The sequence below is a fragment of the Drosophila melanogaster genome, chromosome X (assembly GCF_000001215.4).
Source record: "Drosophila melanogaster chromosome X".
NCBI lineage: Eukaryota > Metazoa > Arthropoda > Insecta > Diptera > Drosophilidae > Drosophila > Drosophila melanogaster.
In genome coordinates, this window is record NC_004354.4 from 6,695,203 (window position 1) to 6,719,992 (window position 24,790).

Consider the following 24,790-nt stretch of genomic DNA (forward strand, 5'->3'; position numbering starts at 1 on the left):
TTTTTCCATACTTAATGTTATAGTTAGATCAGCTTGTCGATAGCTTGATGTTTGAAATCGATTTTTTAAAAATCAAGCGTAACGTCAAGACATGGATAATTCTATTTCAATTGTAACAAATTTTCGCCTCTTGGCCACACTGTTTTAAAGCTTACTTTACATAACAATCAACTATGTTATGTTATGTTAACAGGGCATTAACATTCCAAAGCTTTCAAATCTTTTTGAAATGAATAAATGCGATTTATAAAAGTGAATTAAACTATTTATATAAAATTAGAAACTATATTATTTCCAATAAGAGCATTTCGTTGATAATCGTAGATAATCGTATATATAATAGGATTAGTTCAGTAGCATGTGCTGAATGGAGTTTGTAAATTATTTATATTTTATATTTAAATGTATTTTAGATGGGAGTTTTTAATTTGTTTAATTGCTGTGATACTTAAATGTACAACAAGCATACGGATGGCGATCCTGAGAATGGGACCCACCCTTCAGGTTCATCGAGGACATTCTGTCAGATTTGAAGGAAATTTTCAAAATTGTAGTGTTATTATCAACCATTCCTGATCATTTCCGGTTGATAACGCTTTTACTTTTTTTTAGATTATCACTATTCCCTATTAAATTCCCACCAAAGCTCAGAACGCAGCATTTAAAAATTGTGAATGCAACTTTATTCAAGTATATTCATTTTGTTATTCTCGTTTTTTTTCGCTTATATTTTTCTGTTTCTGTTTTCACTTTCTTGGTGTTGTGTTTTGTTTGTTGATTTTTCTTGTTGTGTGTTGTCATTGTTAGTGTACACGAATATTACAATACACAAAAATGTATCTCAATCTTATGTCTTAAGGCAAAAAACAATTGATAAACGTATTTAGACAGGAGAAAAACAATTTGAAATTTCGACTAGAACTTAATGGTTACACTTTATTAATAATAATTAGCATAATATATATATATACATATGTATATATATGTATATATAAATATATATCATGTATATATCATGTGGGCCCGCGCGGAAGGACATGGGCGTGGGAAGAGGCTGAGGATATGGATAAGGATAAGGTCTAGGAAAAGTGGGCGGTTGGATGTTGGCTGGGGAAGGGAGGAAGGATTGCGTGCTTTAACAAATATTGCGTTATGTGCCTGGCTACGGATCATGTGTGTATGCTCCAACTATATATGTATATATATATATATATATATATAAATTTGTATATATACATATATTTATGTGGGAGCTGCCGAGTGTGTGTATATTATCCTTATGTGAGTGGCGCTGTCCGTTTTGGGTTACATGCCTTTACCAACTTACACACACATATGGGGGTTGTTCGTCACTAGGGTGCCTCAGTTGTTGTGGAAAAATACGATTTTTGAATGTTATAGCAAGTTTCGCCCGAGGATTTCCTCGAAAGGCACTTGTTGCCTCGTCCATCCGCGATGCTCAGTAATTATTTTAATATTTAGTTTTTCGGGTTTCTTTTTGTTAAGCTTGGGAGGTGTACCTCCAGTCGTTGGCGATTTTCCCTCCGTTTTTTTTTTTTTTTTATTTACAGTGAGGCACCCTGGCGCTGTAAGCTTCCTTTTTCCTGGGGGAGTGGGGGATATTACTGCCCTTTTTTGGGGGCTCTATATGTGTGGCAATGACTATGCTAGTGCATGTGTGTGTGGGGGTTGGGGGTGTGTGTGTGTCTGTGTGTGTGTGATTGGTTTTTGTGTCGTGTGTGTATACATATCGTACGAATATAATGCATGCATTATAAAAATACTTTACTTTATGATTACATTACGTTACTTCATCTTGTTAATTTTTAACTTAAAAAAAAAAATTGCCTGGCTTTAATCCTAGAGTGCCTGCTGCCCATTCATTTGCAAGTCCTCAAGAATCCTTCTGGTTTCGGACTGGTTTCCTTATCTCAAACTTTTTTCTTATAGGCTGTATACAATATATATATATGTTTATATATATATATAATTTGTAGATGTGTCTGTGTTCCTCTGCCGATCCTGGCCAGCTTTTAGGGCTGCTCGGCCAAGCTGCTCTGCCGGAGAGCCAGCTCCAAATGGGCGTATTTGCCTGAATCCAGGCTAACCGATTATACGATCCTCCATTAGTAACCCTTTAGCCTGTCGGCCAGCGGCGGCTTGATGACCTTGGGCGCACTGGCCCGGGCGATTCGCATCCGTTCGGCGGCCTTGGCCAGCCGCTTCTTACGCTCCTCGACGGTTTCCGAGGCGCGGCGCAGTCGCTGCCGCGCTGCATTCTTCATCAGTCTTAGGGTTCTTTGTACTTCCGTTTCGTTCTGGCGTCGCACTCGATTCGCCTCCGCATTCTTGGCCAAACGCACGCGGTACTCGGCCTCCGATTCCTTGGCCCGTTTGTCCCGCATCCGGGCGGCGTTTCTCTCCAGCCGCCTTTCCCTGGCCTCAATCGATTCGTTGCTTCTCCGGCGGGCGGCCTTTTGCGCTCTCGAGGATTGGCCCTGCTGCGTCACTGACTGCTGGGCGCTGAGATGTGGCACGCCAAGATTGGCAAGACCCGGAACGCCACCAAGTTGACTGGCCTCGACCACAACGCCAGCGGACAAATGATGATGCAGGGGGTGCTGCTGCTGCTGCTGCTGGAGTACCTCCTGGTGGGGATTGCCCTGCTGTTGCTGCTGCTGCTGCTGCTGGTGGGGATTACCCTGCTGTGCGAAATTGTTCTCGAGGCTCAGCACCGCCGTTCCAGACGCACTGCCACCGCTGTTCGCTGCACTTGCTGAGGCACTGGCTGCGGTTCCCGCGGATCCTGATCCCGAACCCGAACCGGACACAGATACGGAGGTGGCTACGGATGAGGCAACGGCTGCCGCCGCGGCCGCCGAACTGGTATAGTTGTTGTACTCTAAGAGGCCCCGATTGCCCGAGTAGAGGGCATGGTGCATGGGACTCTCATAGCTGAGATACTCCGGCTTGATGAAGAACGGATCGCGGGCGGTGAGCGGCGCCGTCGGCGAGTTGAGGAAGTAGAGGCGACTGTGGTGCTCGGTGGTAATGCTCCCTCCGCCACCCACACCCGCTGACATCGGGGGATTTGTGCGCTCGCTCGCGACTCGCCTTTGGGATCCGGTTGGTGGTGCTTGTGATGGTTATTTTTTGACGGAAGTTATGTCCTTCCGTGGTTCCACCGTCGTTCGTTACTTTTCTTTTTCTTTTCCCGCGCGCCGGGAATTAACACAATTAACTGGCCTGGGCAAAAAAAATGTGGCGAGTAAACAACAAAAGCGACATAACTAATCAATATGGAAAAAAGCTGCAGAGCTGGTCCAAAATAGCTTTAAAAATAGCTTTCAATAATTTCGCGGAAGCTTTCGGCGCAGAGTGACCGACCATCAAAGGCGAAATAATACCACAGCCACATTGCGGCACTCCCCTTTAAATTAATATTGAAAACAAATCATTAACTGAAAAACAAATGCATGATCCTTTTTGTTTAGGGGTAAAATATAAATTCATAAATTTTTACTGCACAATATTTTATGTTTTCTTTTTTAAACATTTAGGTAAAATGTTAGTTAAAGTTTTGAACATCATATGTAATGATTTGTATGCAATGCAGAGCCGACATTTTTGTGTTATGTTTGCACTATTTGTTAAAAAGTTGCATATGTTTTTAATAAAGCAATACAAGTTTTAAAGTGCTTTATTCTTAGATCAACTTTCGTTATTCTTTGTAAGTTTAATATATTTTCAAGGAAATGATTGCTCACATATACGGGCGTTTTATTACAATGTTCTTTGATTAACATGATACCATGCTTTCATTTTAATTTCGGTATCCAGAATTTCAAACACATACATGATTATGTTAATTTATATTCAGCGTTTGCATTATACATATTTCTTCTTTAAGCTTGGTATCCATCCCATAATAGTAATTATAGTTCAGCTCTTAAGCCGCTTCAAACCGCGTGACGTCACATCCAACGCGTTGCGGTTGCACGTGGAAATGCTCGCGTGCTCCTTACTTTAGTTACTTTATGCCAGGCCCTTGTCACGAAGCGAGACTTTTAGTAATTTGCTACAGCAATGCAATAAAAAATACTACACCATCAAGTTATTACGATTTTAACATGTATTATCATCAAAAAATGGAATTATAAAATTTCATAGTGGCACATAAGAATAAATTGTCCTGTGAAACTAGCCGAAGAATCGTGACACGGGCGGCGATGTCGGCTCACGCGGTAATCTCTGGTAGTTGAGTGAATGAATGGTGGAATGACAGCACACGCCATGTTGTACCGCATTTTTGTTTTGGTTCTCGACGTGAACGGACGTGTGTGCTCGTGTAATGCGGCGCCAGTTGGCACAGGTAGCGTAGTTTACCTTTGCCGCTCTACAAAAGTCAAATAACAATAATAACAACTACGACGATAATCGCAAAAAGCAACGACAACTGCAACAATAGGCGCATTCTTAATTGTGTTTACCTTTGATTGTCATTCGCCAGCGATTCACACACACACGCACACACAGGCACAGAGAGATAAACATACATTTTATAACTGCGATTTGACTGCGTGCGTGTGTCGTCGCGTCCTACCCCCCCTCTGAGCACCTTGCGCCCAGCCCCCCTGTACGCTCATCCTTTTTGTTTGTTTGTTTTTGGTTCTCGTTCTCTCGGGTTTTCCTTCAATTGAATGTGCAGCGAAAGGAAAGGCATGAAGAAAAGCCAAGCGCAAAGCAAAGAAAAGCAAATGTAAAGCAAAGAACAAATCAGATCCGAGCAACGGTATTAAAATTTATATAAGCACTAACATAATTAACTATTCTCGCATACAAACATACAGAGACAGATAAACAGACATTCAAGGCAACTACTTCAAAAAAGCAGTTAATAATAAATACAACAATTTTACACATTCACATTCCATTTTGATTCTGTTGTATGTGAAAAACTTATAAGAAAAGCAACAAAAACAACGCGAAACCAACGGCAAATAATAAAAGTATCAAACACAACAACAGTAAGCCGCAGCAGCAGCAACAACACAACAACAGCAGCAGCAAGCAGCATAGCAAAGCAGCGAAGTCAACGTCAAAGAAGAGGAAGAAGCAAGATAAATACATAGCAATTTCGACTAAATAAAGGTATGTGCGACGACGATTTTACTTGACTTTATTATTACTATACTACTCGCTAGAGCGAGAAAGCTCTACATGCTACATACATACATGCATATGTATGTACAATCAGAGGCAAATACACATGCACACACATTTTCATTATTAGTTTAACTCTTCAATTTATTATTGTTATTATTGCTATTGCTATTGCCTTTCTATACCCGTCCCGTTCGCACGCTCCTTGTGCTCTCCTTTTGCGCCGCTCTGGCTCTCTCACTTTTCTCTCATTTTTCTTGGCCCTCTCTTTCGCTAGTTCTTATTAAAATAGTTACGTTAAATCAGTGCGTTAACTTGTATTCGTGTGCATGTCTGCTGGTGTGTCTGTATGTCGGTATCTGTATCTCAGTATGCCTAAAGATTACGTTTTTTGTTCGTTTATTTTTTTGAATATGCCTACGAAAATGTTTAAGACACTAAGTGTGTGTGCGTTTCTCCGTGTTTATTGTTCTTTCGTATTTGATCACCCGCTTGATAAAATAGAGAAAAACAAGTCAGGTTAAAATACGACAATGTCGGTATGTTTTGTATCTGTAAGTGCCCTCGCATCTGTATGTATGGGTGCGTTTGCATTGTACATAAATTGAATTAAGTGAAATTTTTGTTGTTTTCGTTAGCGGAAATTTCTACACCGCATGTTCGGCGATCACTAAAAAAAAACCGAACTAAAAATCAAACAAGCACACGCATGCACAACGGTTACTCTATGGCAGTTCCGATAAGTTATTACTTTGATGTCTGAACAAATTCCGATTGGAATCTCGATCGTTATGCAACATTTGAATGTAGAACTCTCAAAAAGATATCGGGTACCTAAAATTAATTACATACGTCGAGATAGCTACCTAATGTTTTTCCCATTAGTTTTGTTTCTTTTTCTATACCAAGTCCACGTACAGTGTTGGCTAATGCGCCATTTAGCTAATTGATATTCCAATTGGTTTCAAATTTGATCGTTAATTTGAAGAATAATTATAAACAGAACAGAGCTTTAACTTCAATAGTATGTGTATTGGATCATTTGTCACAAGCTTGTCATTTTCTATAAATAAAAAATTGCCTTGAAGCCAATGTTTAAATAGTTTTTTGTTACAATGCCCCAGATTTCATGCCGCATGACACTTGTTAGGGTAAATATAATTGTTCTCTGGTTTGTTTAATTGTTAAATAATTCGATAAATACGCATTTATTTTTACTCAAATCGACATGAAATTATAAAATCCATCGAGCTTGGTAAATTCCAAACAATGATTACAATCTTTCTCATAAGCCATAATTTGCGTGCTAGGCACTTAAAGGCGATAACTTGATATTCCGCTATTAAAAGGTAAAAGATTCCTGTTTTCTGCGAATGATCATTGCAACCCCTTTTGTGATCCTTTACTTTGTTCAGGCCCTTCCCTTTTTTTTCCTACAGTTGCCTAGCTGGCATTTGCAGAGAAAAGAAGACAAAAACCCACTAGACGAGTGGAGCTGCACATATTTGTTAACATTACCATTACCATATCCCATTTCCAATTTCCAAGCTCGCTTCTCTGTGACTCAGAAACAACAAAAACAACAAGCGGAGCTCAAATAAAAACTGCAACAATAATAAGGCAGCACACACACACCTATTTACAGCTGGGTTCAACATGATAGTGCTGCTTTAATGCACCCATATGTATTTTAGTACATGTTTGCTTAACACTTGAAAAAATTCGCCATGGTTCAGGGATTTATTGCTAGTAAATATTACATTTTGAAATATTAAAATGTTGCATGTATGGTTTTCAATTAATAACTTTGGCAATAGAGTTCTTTATATTGAAACATTCAAAATGTTTACTTAGTATGTCGATGAACATTACAGCACCACTATTTTTGTGAACTCAGTTGTTTGTGGTGGCCCATGCACAGGTACACTCAAAGAAACCAGCAAGAAAAACAAAGAGTGGCCGATATGCATATGTAACTACTCGAGTATCATTAAATGCAGATCTCTATAAAAGCATAAAAAACGAAGTCGAAGCGAGAAGTGACTTTTGAGTGCGGTTTTTTTTTCATATCGTATCGTTTCGTTTCGTTACCAAGACAAGCAGACAAGACACACAGCCAACAATCCATAATAATCTTCCCGTAATTTATAGTCCAAGACAATTTATGTAATTTACAAATACCAAAAACGAAAGAGACGGCAAAAGGCAAAACTAAAAAAAAGGAAAAACTAACCAAACGAAAGACGATGAGAGCGAATGCAACTGCTGCAGCCAACTAACGATAATAACAATAACGAATAAAAAAAATTTAATAAAAAAGAGAGAAAAACACACGGTGGAAAAAAAACAAGGCAACACACACGGCATTAGCAATAAACAGCTACAACAACAGCAACAACAATAGAGCAGCGTACTAAATAAACAATTCAACAAATTTGATCCGAGGCAAGCACACACAGATACACACACCCATAAGTCCACTCACACACAGGCACACACACACACACGACAATCATAGACAACTCACACGCACATAAAAATGCATATGACGAAAAAATATGTAGGTATGTTTGAATACAAAATATACGACAAATGTGAGTGCAGTAACAGAAAATAAAGAAAAAAACTGAGGAAAATCAGAAAACACAACAAATGCAGCCAAATCGAAAGACAAAAGCAAAAGGCAAATAAAGCGCAAAGACAGCGCAAAGTCAAATGTCGTTTAAGTTCCAAGACTTTTTGCTTTGTTTGTTTTTGCTCCTCAAGTTTGGTGAACGCATAAAATAAGTAAGTAGTGTTGTCCCAAAGTCCTAGAACTCGACTATGTGATACCCCTACGAAATTGGGGTGTTTTGAAAAGGCATCTCCCGACTATCTAACTATTGTTTATTTTTTCGAGTATAAAGTGTACTTGCATATCAGCACATATAGATTATACAATAACTATAATGCTGAAAACAGGTTTTGCAAATATAAATTGCAGTTTACAGAAAACTACATATGTATCGAATCACAGAGCTTTCATATTTTGTAAATTAAAATGGCTTCGCTAAATTCCACTATTTATAGGACTATATTTTTGTATTTGCCATTATAACTGAAAATGGGTAAGAGATGGGCACCAAACTTGCAAGTCAAAATGTGCGACCTTTCGAGATAATAATCAATCCAGCCCTTGATACCCCTTATATCAGAATCGTCTATAAATGTCTGTAGAAAATGTACAACTTGAACCCATAAACTCTCGCACACACACACACACATGGATACAGATGCTAGCTTGAATGTGGTAATTGCATTTATTGCACGTGCTCGTGCTATCTCCTTTGCACTCGTCGCACCCGTCTCCCTCACTCGCATTCCCACACAAGAGTCAAGTAAAGCACAAAATGTAAGGCCATAAAAATATTTTTCAAGCTGTAAACTTTTCTATGCTGCACAGTTTCTTTGGGTTCTTTTCTTCTTTCTCTTTCTGTGGTTTTCCAACGACCAAACCGCACCAAACGATCTCCTCCCCATTCAGCCAGAACCCCCCTCGTCCAGCCACCTACAGGGTATCAATCAAGCGAGCTCTTGCGGTTGGAGGATTTCCACTGCGACTCCCCTTGGTACGAACAAATGAGGTCAAAATAATAGTAACCCTGTTCTCATTGTCGATCCAATTTGCTGAATTTATATATATTTAAATTCTTGCAAGAAAGTGTCAAAGTAATTCTTCAAAATATTCTCATTCATTGTTCAACAGGGTTATAGCTTAGAATTAATGTCGCAAGGAATTTAAACGAAAGGTCAAGGATCACGTTTATATTATTGTTTGAAAAGTAGTTCTTATATTGGTACTTTATTGCACTGGGTCTTTAAGTTTTTGAGATTCTACAGATGCATCCTAAAAATAGCTTCTCAATTCATTGTTTTATCGGAATTGGTTTCTTCCGGTTATAGAAGACAATGTCATATTCTTAAGGCTCCTATTATGTTGAACACATCTGTGTGTGTGTGTTTTTTTTTTCCTTTTTACAACGCTGTTGGTAAGATGTGAAGAGAGGGCGCTGCATCTTTGATGCTTTTATGGGCAAGTTTGCTGCATATGAAACTTGTCTATTGAGCGCGCCTGGTTCTTTCTTCTGGCTGGTTTCTTCTCTTGCTTCTGGGTTCGTGGTTCTTTCGCATCGGCGTTCTTCGGTTCCTCGGTTCTGTGTTTGCTATTCGCTCCTCTCATCTGGGGCTTATCTCTGGTCATTGCCAAGTTTTTCATCTAGTTTTTGGCCTGGCTTTTTCCCTCTTGTTGCCAGTTTTGATTCCTGTTCTTCCAAGCCGTTTCTTTTCTTCTCGGCACTCCCACCCGCCCACACGCAATTCCTTTTGTGGAAGCAGTCTGTTGACTTGGCTTACAGCCCCTTCGTAGCGCTAGTTGTTGTATATATACATATATTTTTTTTGGCTTAATATCCTCGCTCTTCATTATCATTACCATAATCTTCATTATCACCGCGCTTCTATTTGGTTGCTTGAAGCTTTGCTTTGCACGCATATTTCCTATTCTTCCTATTTCTTTTTGTTTTCTCTTCAGAATTTAAATCGCAATATTTATTCGAGTGTTTCTGCGAAACGAAAATATCAGCATTTATCTAGGTTTGGTTTGGTGGTACACGTATGTATGCGTGTGTGCATACAATATCGGGGCACAGTTGGGTAAAATTGTTTACATAATCAGATAAACCTGATACCTAAGCGCAGCTATCGATATCGAGCGACTATCGAAATTCATATCTCACCAACTGACGGCAAAGAAATAAACAAAACATACAAACAAACGGCCAACACATTACAATCTTCTCTTTAATTTTTTATTATGGTTGAACTTGCAGATGCTTGTGAGTGCACATTTCCTCACACAGACACGCTGGCCACTGTAATCACTCATGTGTGTGTGTGTGCTGGTGTGTCTTCTTCCGGAGCTATTGTTATTGCAAGTACACGTAAAATTATTGTTCACGTCGCACATTGTCGTGAGTTTGTAATTACCAACCTCACCTCACCTCGATTTGCCATCTCTTTACCACCGACCGTTCATATGCGGTCTCAATGTGCAGCACAGTGGTCGCTGGCTAAGTGAGACAACCTGTTTCGCTGACCTGTTGATAAGAAATGTTTCAAAATAACGCAATGGAACAAGCCTAAGTTCTGGACAAATAATATGCCTAAGATTACCTTATCTTGGATTTCAATAAGAACTGATTGCAAAACATTTCCAACCTAATCGAAAAGATCATACATACATGCATACACTTTATCGGATCGAAACAGCAAAACCTTCTCTCTGTTACACAAATACAATATAGTATATTGAATATACCCCATTCTCCTGACAGTGCCGAGTATTAAAATAATAAACACATCTGGAAATCGGGCCTTGCAATCAGTATATCATTATTTATTAATGGTGTGAGTTTCATCAACAATTTCCCACTTGTAAATCAGAAAACGGGTTAGTGTAAACAAGCAATGGGCACTATCGTGTTTATAGGAACATTTTTTTTATTAATTTTTGATTATCATATTGGATTGGAATCGGTGGAGTTGAACAAACCGAACGTGTTTTAGAAGCAACTTCCGAGGCATCACTGTACTTGGCCATGCCTGTTCATATGTCTGTATGAGTCGTAGATACGAATAATGATATTCTTTTTGGGGGCATTGCATAATCAGTACAATCTCTTTACCTTGCACCCCCTTTTCCGCTTTCTTTTCTCACAACTGTCTTCCTATCTTTCTGCTGGCCGTATCTTTCTTTTTGCCCCCCCTAAACTGTTGCATGCAGGAGTCTCAAATCAATTATGAACGTAGCAATTTGTTATGCAAGGCCATGGAGGGCCTTCTTGCACATTTTCCCTACTTCTTCGGGTTCTTGATCTGTGATCTTCAGATGGAAAAAAGCAAAAAAAAAAAGAATGCCGGTGAGCTTACAGAAGAATTGCCCACTTCTTGTTCTTCTTGTGCTTATTATTTGGAATACTTTCTAAGTCAACGACAGCGTTTAGAATTTATCCACTATACTTGCACACACGGTACGAATACCGATAAAAGAGTTTACTTTGTCATTGCGCGTTCTGCCTTCAATTCTTCTAGATGTGCTTCTTCGTCTTCTCGGTGTTCTTGCGCTTCTATTCTATTCTATACCATTCCATAGCCGTCCGCAAATATGCTCACAAATATTAAATTCTGTATGGTACGGTACGGTATGGTATGCTATATCTGTATGTCTGTATGTATAGTAAAAACCCACCATCTACCGCCCGCCTCCCACCTCCCACCGCCCCCTTGTAAGTTGGTCGTTCGTGTGCGGTGTATAAATTTTCTGTGGAACTGTACAATAGCTAAAATAATCATAAAAAAGAAATAACAAAGTTTTAAGTTCCACAGTGTGAGTGGAGGTAAACCAACAAGCAAAGGCAACCAACACACATGTTTCTCCCTGGGATATATGGGATAGTAAGTGTAAGTAGTGTGTATTTGCTTTTCTCGACGCGACTTCTTGAATAGTTGTAGAGTAAAGTTGTTCAGTTCAGTTCAGCTGAGTTGAGTTGAGTTCGGTTTGGTTTGGTTACGGGTTCGTTGCTGTTCGTGTTGGGGTTCGCCTCGGTTCGCTTGGAGCTTCGACTTCGGCTTTACGAATTGAAATCTTCTCTCTCTCTAGTCTCCTAGTCTTGTCTTCGTGCAGAAACAGAAATCTCGAGTTTCTTGACTTTTCTGCCTGCTTTTCCGCTCGACTCTTACGCACAACACATAGCTCCTACCTCCCACCTTCCACCTTCCACCTCCCCCAAAAAACCCTCTTCTCATAAGTAATAAGCATTTCGTTTGTTATAAAGTTTTTTTTTCTTTCATGCTCCGTATTCCGTATATTTCCTCATATGTGTAAAACCGCGACGTTTCCCACCACCATTGCTCCTCCTCCCCCCCCCCTGACCAACATCGGGCGTCTTTATATGGGTTTCATTTTATTTAATTTTTATTTTAAACTTAAACAATGTCTGGCTCTGACTTGAAATGGCAATTGATAGAGGTGGAAGCGAGAGGGATAGCTCCATATGCGGGCCGCTTACAGAGCACAGACATGGAAACTATTCATATACAGTCGAACTTCCATAATTCCAACCACCATCTGTCTCATAGAAATTCAAGTTTCTTTTAAAGATTATTTATGGAACGCAAACAAGTTTTGTTTCTCAAATTATTTGTAATAAAAAAAAGTGGTTCCAGTTTTATAGTGTACGAACGCTTTGACTTTGACATTTTCGTACTTTGAATTCGTTAGTAAAGTAACATTATTAATTAAATACTTCAATTAACTTTAAACGCAGGCTCTGAAATCGTATGTATGTTCCAATGGGCCTTGATAGGACGTTGTAAAGTATGCAATGTATTTTGCTAACTTGGTTTTGACCATTGTTTGTACTGTGTGATATTGAAATATGTGATTATGATAAGAATCATGCTTGAAATATATGTGAATCATCAAGAGTGATATTAAAGATACCACCTGAAACTACTAAATTAATATCGATGATATTTTTGTTTGGAAGATCGACTTTGTTCACATCTTGGCATGCATTAACTACTTCACGGAGTGGGAGGCGGCGGGGTTTAGCACTCGTTGTACAAATATGTACTGCAAATTGCTTTGGTCTTTTTACCAGTTCCAGTTTCCAGGTGCTATTCCCCTCTCATGTTCGCTCTCGCTCTCTGTGCATCATTATGCGAGAGCTCATTCTTGTTCTCTTTCCCCAATGCTGATGGGGGGAAAGAGAGATCGCGCTGAAGATCAAAACAGAATTTCAATTTGCAAACTCATGTGCCTAGGATTCTTAACCCCCCATTGCCCCCAACACAGACTGCGTCTTTTTGCTATTTTTTTCTCTTCTTTTTCTTTTTTGGGATATGATTTTTTGCAAAAAGTTCTCGGGAGGCGAAACTGGTTGAGAATTTTTGCATTCCAGTGCTGAACTTGAATTGCATTTGGAATTCGTTCGTAGTTCTCCGTGCTGTATTCCACGCATTTTCCATTTCCGTTCGTTCACCTTGTTCTTTTCAGTAGTTGTGGGGGGTTGTGGCCAGCGAGATGGGGAATGGGGGGAGTTAAATTTAATGAAAACGCCGATAGTTCGATGACTTTGCCGTTGGCTTATCGATGACGCTGCTGATTTATTGATCGAGATGCGTTTATCGATGGAGCGAATATGGCGAACTAAAACTTAATTGCTCAACCAAATTACAGCAATTTTTCTCATTCCATAATGTGGGAAAGAGAGCGAGCATGAATTTATCGTACTTTGTGTGCTTTGTCTTCCGCCCTATCTCGTCTATAACCCCCCCGAACCTCGGCCCTCCACCCATCAATTTCAACTTTGTAGATATAAAGTTTATTTCATTTCGTTTCGTTACGATTTTTGCTATTATTATTTGTTCGTGTCTCACTGTCGCTGTATCTGTGAGATACCCCCGTTGTAAAAGTGTGCGTGTGAGGTCGTGTGTGTGTGTGTGCATGAATGTTATTTTTTAGTTTCGACTTGTTTTCTTTTGTGTAATTTTATTTTCGTATGTGCCTGTGTGTGTATCAAGTTCATAACTTTTGTACGTCGGCTACGACAGTAAGAATTGTTTTGTTGTTGCTGCTGTTGTTTTTGTTGAAATCCACACAATAAATATATGCTTGTACGTATGTTTGTACGCAGGGGGCAAGGAGTATGTTTGTATCAGTGTGCCATTGTGTTGCCATAACTGTGTGTGCCTGTGTTTTTTTTTTTATTTTTCACATTTATTTTCTAGTTTGCTCGCTCAGTGTTTTGTTAACTCTTATTTAGTTTTCTTTGCGTCTTGAACGTCGTTGCCTTTGTATTATATTTCCTTGTATGTATTTTTTCTTGTTTTTTTTTCGTACACACATTTTTTTTCGTTTATGCCCCATTATTAATAAATAGTTTTCTTGTTCTGCTCTGCATTCCCATTTCAGTTTACCAAACGTCGTCGGTACAATCGCAACGTTTCTTTTCTGCGTTCCGTGCGTTGTCTCTCCATTCCGTTCGTTCCGCCCGCCGCTCTCTCGCGCGAGAGAGTGCCACTTGTTGCCGGTCGTCTTCATCCCATCAATCCATCGATAGCGGACTTGGTTACTGATTGATCTGGTCCACCCACTGGCGGAAATTCGCGGTACGACGACGCTTAGTGGAAGCCGAAGGACCCAGAACCATTGGAAGGCATGCAGTTGATGGCCAGCGGTTACTCCTGTTACTCCTGCAGCAGCTCCATCTCCTTTGATTCCAGTTCCAGTTCCCTCCGTTCCAAACTCCCGCGATGGAGTGCGAACAGCCGGAGGTTGTGGGCGGAAGTGCGCCCCTATGTCGCATCTGCATCACCACCCACCAGCAGCAGAACAACACCACAACAGCAGCCACAGCCAACCTGCCAATGATACCCATCTTCGGCGAGGATGCTCTCTGGCAGAAAATTACCACGCTGGCCAACGTCAAGGTGAGTGGAAATCGCTGAAAAAGGGGGCAACTGAAATGGGGGCTCACAGTAAAAAGGGGAGCAATCCAAACACCAAGAAAACCGGACGGAAGAGCAAGCAAGCAGGTGACAAAGAAGAAGCGGGTGAACCGAAGGTCAAGAGTTGCAGACTTCCCATACAGTGGTCACACGCAAAAGAAAACTCTGTTACGATACAGAGATACTATACAGTATTGCAACGTATTGTTAAGAAGTTAGGCTCAAGTCTAAAGACATACGCTGGTTTACATAATTAAATTTAGTTTGTAGAACAGGTATTATGGCTTTCCATTTACATAGACCTCTTATCATCTACAGATGGTAAACTTTTTGATAAGAAATGTTTTAGGGCCGCTTTCATGATGGCTGATTAAAATAAACTAGCGCGTGGAGTGCCCTAATATTCATAAAAACTGTTCATTCCACAAGGTGTACACTTATTTTTATATAATTTCCGAAGCGTTTTATAAGTTTTTTTTTTTTTGGCTTGCGAACAGTGTAGTTATTGATTTTGATGTTTTGCTGCGAACGGCTTGTTTTCTTTTCTATCCCATTGATTCTGGAGAGCTTTTCGAGCTGTTTGCCTATAAAATCGATCCTAATTTGTATTCCATACATACACATATGTATGTATGTACCTGCCCATCAGCGTTTCCAAGAGGGCTTAGAATAAATCAAAATCGAAACACATGCAATGGCAGGAAGCAAATTGTGTTTGGTCTTATTCGCACATGCATAGTTGAGCTGAAAGATGTTTTTAGGGTGTATAGGATGTATGTATTTATTTTTAACGAGGTGTGTCGACTATTTGAGCCCACTGTTTGTGTGTAATCCAAGATTGTTGTTGTGTTCTTCTTCGTGGAATACTAAAACTAAAAAAGCAAACACATGAAAGTTATTCACACCAACACAGCCACTCGGCGTATTTATTATTCATATTAATTTTCATACACATTCGCCCGTACGTATGTACATAATATATCTTATATCTTATATCCAAGCCGCATAAGTGTGTGTGTAATTTGGAATCAGTTTTCATTGCTTTGTCTTGTTGCTCCACTCCTCTTTGGCCATTTATTCTGTTTGGTGTTTATTTGTTCGTTGGAATGATTTCGGCTTCAGCTTTGGTTAGTTTATTTTATTCATATTGTGTATTGTGTATACAATTTTTTCAACGAGCATTTCATATTTTTTCCGTTTGCCGTTCGATGGAATTTCTTGTGGGTCTTGTCTTCGGATTTTGTATTTCTTCATTTCATTTCGTATCTCTTCGTTTCTCTACTCTGTCTTGTCTTGTCTTGGCTTTTGTAAAATAATTTACCGTTTGAATTGCTGTTTAGAAGTGTTTGCTTGTATGTTTGAATGTTTGTATATGTGCTTGGCTTAATTCCATACATTTTTCCTTTACTTAACTTTACAATCTTGGCTCTCTTGATGACTCTCTTTCGCCAGCTCCTCCTAATCTCTGTCGCTCTCGTACACGAAAAGAAACGAATGGTGTAATAGAGACAATCTTTAACGTGACTAACGAGATTATCTGGCTTGCATATAGATAGATTTGATTCAGATACAAGAGCTAAAAGATAATTCATCTATTTTTTGGGATGCGAACTCGGTCCTTGAAATATTGTAGTATAGGAATTGTTATGCAACAATGGACCTGGTACTTTTCGCTCTGTGTACTCGCTCTTTGCCCATTTTCCACTTTATGTTCGGCTTAGACGTTCGTTGGCCCCTCGATTCTGGGCTAGCAAGGGGCAAAGTAAGGGGTAAAGTGAGGGGCGGCACGTGAATGTGAATGGGGTGGCTCTGTGTGTTTTCTCGCCTGTTTGTCTTCGGCCCCTTGTTCGCATTTGGTGCTTTTACAATTCATGTGCATATTTCAATTTGATTTTCTCCTTATGTGTTTTTCCTTAACCGTTGAAATGCTGCAATTTTCTGGTTTATTTGTGCAATTTTCCCACTTGAGTAGATTATGTTGCCAATTCAAGGAATTTTATGTTGTCATTGGGCATTCGTGTAGGTCTGGCAACGCCTGGGAATACCGTTGTCCTGCAATTTACATATATGTATTACAAGTTGTTAGATACAGATTTGTTAAATATACAAAAATGATTGCTTAATTATAGCTTAAACATTTTACTAATATGTATTATGATCAAATTTGAAAATCCGTCATTTCCGTTTGTTGTCATGACTAATCACTGTGAATCACAGCGAGTTTTGAAATCGATTAGCGGTATTTTCCATCGATATGGCAGTTTAGATGGCCGTTACAATTGTTAGTTTAGATGGCCATTACATTTGCCAGAGTTTAAATGTGAATTTAAAACCTATTTTCCCACGTTGTTCTTTACTTTTTAGATTAGCAAAAACGACACCTTACCGCAACAGGTGTGCGTCGGATGTGCTAAGACGGCCATATCGGCCTGCGTGTTTAAGAAAAAGTGCGAGGAGGCGGACAGTTTTTATCGCCAGCAACTGAGGCTCCAGAAGATCGAGGGCGCGGATCCGCTGGAGGCGAATGCTGCTGCCGACCAGGCCAAGAGCAGCGGCTGCAGCAGTGGCAGCGGGAGCAGCAGCGGAAGCGGCAGCAGTTCCACCAGCAGCAGTTCCTCCTCCGATGACGAGGATGAGGACAATGAACAGGAGCAGGATAACGACAATGATGTCGTTGCTGACGAGGAACAAAAGCGCCTTCAAAATGGTCATGGACAAACCATTAATGGCCATCGTGGGAATGAGGCTGATGAGATACACGATGAGATTGATGACCATCACGAACCAGGCCGCAATGCCGGTGGAGGCGAGGATCTTCTCCGAAACGGCATGGAGTTAAGGGAAGCAAACCACGAGGATGACAATGATGTGGAGGAGATCAATCATTTAAATCAGCACCATAGCGACGATGGCGAGATAACCGGCCATGCCGGTCATCCCAAGGAACCATTCGACTTCAATTCCATTCGCCTGATGCAGGAGTATATGCAACATCAGATGAACAAGTTTCCCAATGGCTCCGCCACCGGTCCGCCGGGTCAGGACTTGGAGCTCGATCTCGACCAGCAGCACCACGACGGCGACGATGATGAGGATGAGGAAATGTCGCTGCCGCTTATACCCGAAATTGAATTGATTACGCCGGGTGATGAAGCTTTAGGGGATCCGTCGAATCCAAATGATTTGGTCAATGGAGCCGGCGTTGGCGTGGTTCAAGGATTGCAGGATCCAGGTTTCCAATGCCCCCATTGCTACCAGATCTTCGAGATGAAGCAGATCCTCAAAGCGCACATGCAGAGCGTCCATGGAGCACCGGGTCCGGTGTACGAGTGCAGCAATTGCCGCAAAACCTACTTCTACAAGCGTTTTCTGGAGAAGCACATACGACGCGGTCGGTGTGTCAAGAAGCGTCGCAATCAAACGTGAGTGCCAAAGAATTATTTCGTATATTCAATTATCCATTGCATTTCTTGGGGTTTCAGTCGACCGATGCAGTGCTCGGATTGTCATGTCCTCTTCCCCACAGGCCATCATCTGGGTTGGCATAAGCGCACCGGTTGTCCTTCAAAGGCGGCCAAAATGTAAGTGATACATCGGAAAATAACCACCATATGTGAGTCAAAATATTTGGTTTTTCATCTTAACAGGCCACTGCAACAGCTATTCAAGCAAAACATTGTGCAGTTCAATAATTTCCCCAAGCGGGTTGCCGCTGGAGGAGCACGCAAGCCCACGGCTCCCGATCTGCACATAAATAATCGCAAGTAAGTAGGAGATACTGCATATAACTTAAGGAACTTTTCTGATTTATTGTGTTTGATCTTTAAGACTTGGGCTGGCCAACAAGAGAAAGGGGCGCACTCGCATCAAGTTGGATGCAAAGAAGATTGCCCTGGCCAAGCAGTTAATATTGCGAGAGGCCACCACGACGGTGATCGCCAACGAGCTGAACATCTCGCGCACCTTCGCCTGGCGCTTGAGGAAAAGTTTGGTAAATGGAGTCAGTTTGCATGAGCGCGTGGTGGATCCATCGCAGGAGGAGCAGCACCTTCAACAGCTGCAGCAACAGCACCATCATCAGCAAATACAGCTGCAACATCATCAGCAGGACGATCAGCAGCAGGCAGCAGCTGCTGCAGCGGCACAAGCGGAACGTGAACGCGAACACCATCATTTAAGTCTTCCCTATAGCCACCTCGGCTTGGGTCTTATCAAAGAGGAACGACAGGACAGCGAGGATGAGGAGCATCAGCATCAGCAGCAGCAACAGCATCACCATCCTTCGCATCATCAACTGGGCCTAGTTGATGAGTGCGGAGCGGACGAGATCGGAGCTGAGGAAACGGCTGGTTATATGGGCGATGAGGATGCCGTTTGTGGATTGCTTCACAATGGCTACGATCCGGATCCCGATTCCGATCACATTGATCACGATCCCTTCGAGGGCACCGAAAACAATGAGCACCATTCAAATGGTGGACGGCCCGGATCCGTTTCGCCTGCGCCGCCATTACAGCCGCCAACGCTGGGAAATTCTGGGATGCCAGTGCCTGTGCAGGTACATGCTGCCGCGCGGCCCGATGTCGAGGCCTATAAACGTCTGCTGGCCGAGTCACAGCACTTCCCTCACATCGTCAACGCCCAGCAGTTGCAGATGCAGCAGCAGCAACGCGAGCGTGAAAGGGAGCAGCGCGATCGCGGGCGAGAGCAACTGCAGCAGCAGAAGGCCCACAACGGTGGAATGCCGATGCTAACACGTTATCCGCCCTCCGTCATGTAAGACATTTTTCTTAAACCATAAATCACGCGGTCATAGCCATAAAAGCCGTTCAAGATTATTTAAATGTCACAAGCATCGATTTTATTTAAGAAATCATAAAGGTATAAATAGTCTTATCACTCAAAATTCGTCATAAATATTTTAGCTATGATAATATGATTAGCGCCGTTCCTATCAAATTTTATAGTTTATTTCTGGTGGCTCGTTTATACAGTTTTTAAGGCCGAACTCGAAAAATAGTGGTCTAAACGTGGAATGTCATACCTCGCTGAACTCGTGACAAAATTTCCAGTCGACTGATATTGAAAATTGAAAATTTCAATTTTGTGCCATTTTTTGCAGAATTTAATGATCAAAAATATGAAAATTTGCTTTGGCAAAATTGATCCCTTACAAAAAATGCAAAAACGTACACAAAAATTAAATTCTCCAAATCCGTCAAAAAATGATAGGGGTCGATAGAATTGGTAATTAGCTGTTAAAAGCAGTTATTATTTTATCTTTACGACCGCTTTTAGCCAAGATATGAAAAAAAAACTACGTAAATATTGAGATTTTCGCAAAAGCCGTTTTCCCGAATTTCCGACATAATGAAATCAGTTTTTTTGCAAAAACATTGGCAAATAATGGTCTAAATATGGAATGTCATACCTCGTTGAGCTCGTATTTAAAATCCCAATCGAACTGTGTTCAAAAAAGGCAATTTTATTTTTTTTAATTTTTTTGCAAATTTTTATTAAAAAAAAAAAAAAATACAAAAAGTGACCAAAAATATTATTTTCCTAAATCAACAAAAATGTGATACTGTTATTTAGAAATGGTAATTAGCTGCACAAAACAGTTATTCATTTACCAATATGTTCATTTTTAGCCAAGTTATGACGTAAAACCCTACAAATATTGACTTTTTCTTCATAAATTCTTCTATCTGATTTTCTGTACTATATAACTTTGGAATTAAAGATTAAAATACGGAATGCAATCCCCTATCTCTGTATGTTAATTGATAAAATATTCCATATTTGAAATAAGAACTAACAAGAAACCAAAACGGTTACACAAACCAGTCGGTCGAAGTTTATAAAAAAAATGATAGCAAGAGATAAGATATATATTTACAATTCAAAATAGGCTCAATATCTAATCGTAATCGTGTTTCCATTCAACAGGCACGCCCTGCCCGTCAACCTGTCCCTGCGTTCAATGCCCCACATGAACAGCAACGAGAGGTGAGTTTCAAGCGATTGCTCAGCCCATTGAACACTTCCATTAACTCTTAAATCTCCCTTCGCAGCAATGGCAGCTCCAGCAGCAACACTGCAGCTCCAGTGCCTGTTCCAGGCTCATCTGCTGCCTCGGCAACTGTAACGCCAACCGGCAAGAAGCCACGCAAGCCGAACGTGTTCATCGATGACGAAAAGTATGCCATGGCCAAGTTGCTGGTGGCCCAGAACTCCTCCACCATGGAGATAGCCAGGGCACTCAATGTATCCCAAATGACGGCCTGGAAAGTGCGCGATGCCATTCTAAAGGGAGTGCCGCTCTCCTACCGCAATAAGCGTTCCGATGGCAGGCATTCGGATGAGTTTAGCGTCAAGGAGCAGCAGCAACAGCAGCAACAGCAGCAGCAGCATCAACAGCAACAGGAGCAACAGCAACGCCAGCAGGAGATGCAACGACAGCAGCAACAGCAAATGGAGCAAATGGAGCGGCTCAAGCAGCAACGCCAGCAACAGGAGCTGCTACTTCAACAGCAGCAACAGCAACAACAACAACAGCAGCAGCAGCAGCAGCAGCTGCGCCACCACACACCAGCGGACACATCACACTATCAGCAACAGCAGCAACAGCAGACGACACCAAAGCTGCTGCATCCTCGCCGCCGCCTGAAGGCCGCGGAACGTGAGCTGCGCGACAAGGAGATCACACGTGAAATACTCGAGCTGATTAAGGAGGATAGCAACATTCAGTACTGGAAGGTATCGGCCCGCCTGGCTGAGAAGGGCATCAATATATCGCCCTCGTCCGTCTGCCAGAAGCTCAAGTCGATGGGTATCCACAGGCGCTGGAAGCCAGGCGACAAGCCACCCATGCTGGCCATCAGTCAGCTGAAAGCGGCCACAGTGGCGGCCGCTGCAGCGGCAGCTGGCTTGGCCGGCGTCGGCGGTGTTGTTGGTGGCAGTGCTGGACTGGGTGGCAGTAGTTTTGGCCTGGCCGACGATAGCTTCGAGCAGCAGCAGTTCGACATGGGCGGGCCGCACTTTCTCAGTGCCTTCACGCGCTAAACGATCGACGAGAAGTCCTTCCCATCATATACATCTAGATGTTAAATATTACACTCATTGGAGTGTATCAGAGTCGTAGGTCAGCGAGTAGTAGTAAAGGGCAATTTATTGAGAACAGTTTGTCTTGGAAATTGTAGATCTAAAACTTCACATTTCACATTTTCAAAGAAATTAAACAAGCCGGACCATCTTAGGTTGATAGGATCAAATTCTAGTAGATACTGTTTGAAATAAGTAGAGAAATATTGAGCATTTAAGACTTACGATTTCCAAGACAAAATGTCTTGCATCGTGTCCGCAATTACTTTTGCGTTATATTAGATATTTTATTCGAGCCACCCAAATCCATATGCATAGATCAGCACAGCAACAACAACTTGTATTTTTTATATAGTATTTGAAAGGGAGAGCGCGCTTGAGATGTATTTGTATTTGTAATCGATATGAGATAGCATATATGGTATGATTCTGTATTAGATTTACATATATATTCGATTATATATATATATATATGTTCGAGAATATATGGTAAGCATTCCTAGAATGTCACACACAAAAAAGATAAAAACACGCCCAAAAACACGTTCATTCCAAGTGAGGAAATAATTTCCTTTCTTTAATTTCAGCAGCTTCCTTTTCCTCGTCCTCCATCCACGCACACGCACACTCACATACAACACACATTTAGTTGATAATTTGATTAATTTAAATATATATTTATATTTATTGATCGCATATCCTTGTGTGTGTGCTTTTCAACTGAGAAATGTATTTAAAGGTTTCCACCATGTTTAATTTATTTATTTTACTCACGCACGCGCGCGCACACACACACACACACACACACACAAGCAATTACTGAGTACTGATCTATAATTTAGTTAAATTAATGCATCAAACGATTAAATAACAATCAGAACAAAACAAACGGAAGCAGAACAAACAGCAGCTAGATTGAAAGTTAAGAGAGCTAGCAACATAGCAACATAAGTGCAATTATAAACTATAAACCTAAAAATCAAGATGAATGTCTAACATTATCGTGTAACTGAGACAGAAAATAGGAGAGTGAGAGACGGGAGAAAGAGAGGGAAAATCGACTTTTATATTAAACATCTAAACACCACTAAACACCAAACGTTCCATTCAAAAGTTTTGAGTTCCTTCCCATCTCGTTGAATCGAGACTTAAGTATTCGATTAAATATTCGAAATTAGCTTAGATAAATTTAAAAACAATTTGTTTTTCGTTGAAAAGCTTGATGCATACATTTCCAAAGACATACCAAAACTTTGTTGGGCCGCGAACAGGCAAAAAAATCAAACTCAAAAAAAAAAAAAAAAAAATGCTAAATGTCTCTTTTTTTAGTGGTGTTTTAGTGCAATTTTGTAGTTCAATAAATTCCAATTTTCCGCTCTCTTTCTCCCGATCGTTTTCCATATAGACAGATACTCCGAGTCCATCCTCCAACCAAGCCCCAATTTAAGTAATATAGTTATGGAAACAAGACAACAAACAAACGATCAATGTTGAAAACTTCGTAGCCAATTGTTAGTAAAAAAAAAAAAATGAGAGAATAACCACAAAAGAACAAAACGAAAAGAATTGAAAATGAAGACAAGCTAAGCCGAGCACTCGGAACTGTATTTATTTACAGCCAATTTTAGGAACATATATATTTTATTTTATTATTATTTTTTTTTTTTTTGTTGTTGCGGATGAAGTTGCATTTTGTCTGCGATTTATTTTTGTATAGCTTTTAAGGTCGGCAGTTAGAGCGAAAGAGATAGCTACAGATTGAGAGAGGGCGAGCGAGCGAGCAGGATAGTATTTTTTTTTACAATTTAAAATTGTAACTGCTTTTTGTCAATCAATCAATGAATGATTCCCTCCCTCCACCAACACACATGCAAAACAACACACACACACACGTACTGTGTAAAGTATTTTCTATATTCATTACACATAAAAATACCCATAATCAAATATGTACCATTTAAACACATGTAAAATTAAATTTATGAAATAATATTTTTTTTTTCGTTTTTTTTTATCATATTTATTAGCCGCAGCTTATAAAATAGATTTACAATAATGATTACAATTTTTTTGTATGAAAAGCAAAGAATGATGTCTATGAAATATAATTTAATATACATACAACAAAAATATATATATATTTTTTAAAGCGAATAATAGTAAGGATCCATTGCAAGCAGCATCAACAAATAGAACTGACGTGCCTATGTAGCGATTAAATCTGACTAAACACCCATACACGCATACACCCAAATACACACACACCACACACACACACACAAACACCTAGAGACAAGCCGATGTAATGCATTAAATAATCATTCCAAAATGTCATATGAAGGAAAAGAAACGAAAAACAACAAAAAAAAATACAAACATTATATATTTTTAAATGAATAAATAATATTTCAAGTATATGTTGTTATGCCTTCAAATCAATGGGGCGGGTATTTAGTTGATATTTTTCTGAGTGTAAAGCTGCGTTTAAAAGTGGTTCCCCAAAGTAGGCAGCATTTCTATGGCATATTTAAGCGGGCGAAAGCTTTCCAATTTGTTTATGGCACAATTAGCAAGCAGAATGATTAAATCTTTTACGATCATGGGACTCAAGTTAATTATCACAGCCTTTTCTGCTGGATACTTGCTAATCAAGATATGACATACGATATATTTATATAAACCATTTATCATAGCTACTAAGTAAAATGTCTAGAATTCCATTTCCATTCCCTTCTTTCACACACACGTTCGCACATTTCATCGCAAATTTATGCGAAACAATATCGTGTCTTTATCTTTGGCAATTCAATTTGGAAACTGGAACATTTTCGTATTTATATCTCACTCAAATGACGCAAATCAGCATGGCTAATCTATTTTTATGGTCTCTTTTTTTTATTGGATTTTTCCCACTTGCACGTGTTGATCCTCATCGGATCCCATATATTTTATACCATACCAAACCATATTTTAC

General features: G+C 40.3%; 2 protein-coding genes across 6 annotated transcripts; one reads left to right on the forward strand and one right to left on the reverse strand.

The window, feature by feature from the left end:
* Positions 1-663: 663 nt before the first annotated feature.
* CG14440 (uncharacterized protein) lies at positions 664-3,365 on the reverse strand. Of its 2 annotated transcripts, none has more exons than NM_132115.3 (1): positions 664-3,301. In NM_132115.3, exon 1 carries the CDS (start codon positions 3,081-3,083, stop codon positions 2,127-2,129), a length of 957 nt encoding a protein of 318 aa, NP_572343.1. In that variant the 5' UTR covers positions 3,084-3,301; the 3' UTR covers positions 664-2,126. The 2 variants fall into 2 exon arrangements, with proteins under 2 accessions (NP_572343.1, NP_001259287.1); NM_001272358.1 differs by having other exon boundaries at positions 1,564-3,365.
* A 940-nt stretch (positions 3,366-4,305) lies between these two features.
* Positions 4,306-24,187, forward strand: CG14441 (uncharacterized protein). 4 transcript variants are annotated; one of them, NM_001272361.2, is made up of 9 exons: positions 4,306-4,372; positions 4,709-5,151; positions 14,177-14,694; positions 17,077-18,134; positions 18,195-18,293; positions 18,360-18,476; positions 18,541-19,488; positions 20,662-20,721; positions 20,787-22,230. In NM_001272361.2, the coding sequence occupies exons 3-9, from the start codon at positions 14,518-14,520 to the stop codon at positions 21,775-21,777; spliced, it is 3,450 nt and encodes a 1,149-aa protein (NP_001259290.1). In that variant the 5' UTR covers positions 4,306-4,372; positions 4,709-5,151; positions 14,177-14,517; the 3' UTR covers positions 21,778-22,230. The 4 variants fall into 4 exon arrangements, with proteins under 4 accessions (NP_001259290.1, NP_001259289.1, NP_572344.2 ...); NM_001272360.2 differs by having other exon boundaries at positions 4,851-5,151; NM_132116.4 differs by having other exon boundaries at positions 4,306-5,151; positions 20,787-24,187.
* The last annotated feature ends 603 nt before the right edge of the window (positions 24,188-24,790 follow it).

What these genes read in the sequence shown, in the direction of transcription:
- CG14440 (NM_132115.3), bottom strand. Translation starts at nt 3,083, where the DNA reads ATGTCAGCGGGTGTGGGTGGCGGAGGGAGCATTACCACCGAGCACCAC.
- CG14441 (NM_132116.4), top strand. Translation starts at nt 14,518, where the DNA reads ATGGAGTGCGAACAGCCGGAGGTTGTGGGCGGAAGTGCGCCCCTATGT. An exon ending in CCACGCTGGCCAACGTCAAG is followed by an intron (nt 14,695 to 17,076) that starts GTGAGTGGAAAT and finishes TTTACTTTTTAG; the next exon opens with ATTAGCAAAAACGACACCTT. An exon ending in CGTTATCCGCCCTCCGTCAT is followed by an intron (nt 19,489 to 20,661) that starts GTAAGACATTTT and finishes TCCATTCAACAG; the next exon opens with GCACGCCCTGCCCGTCAACC.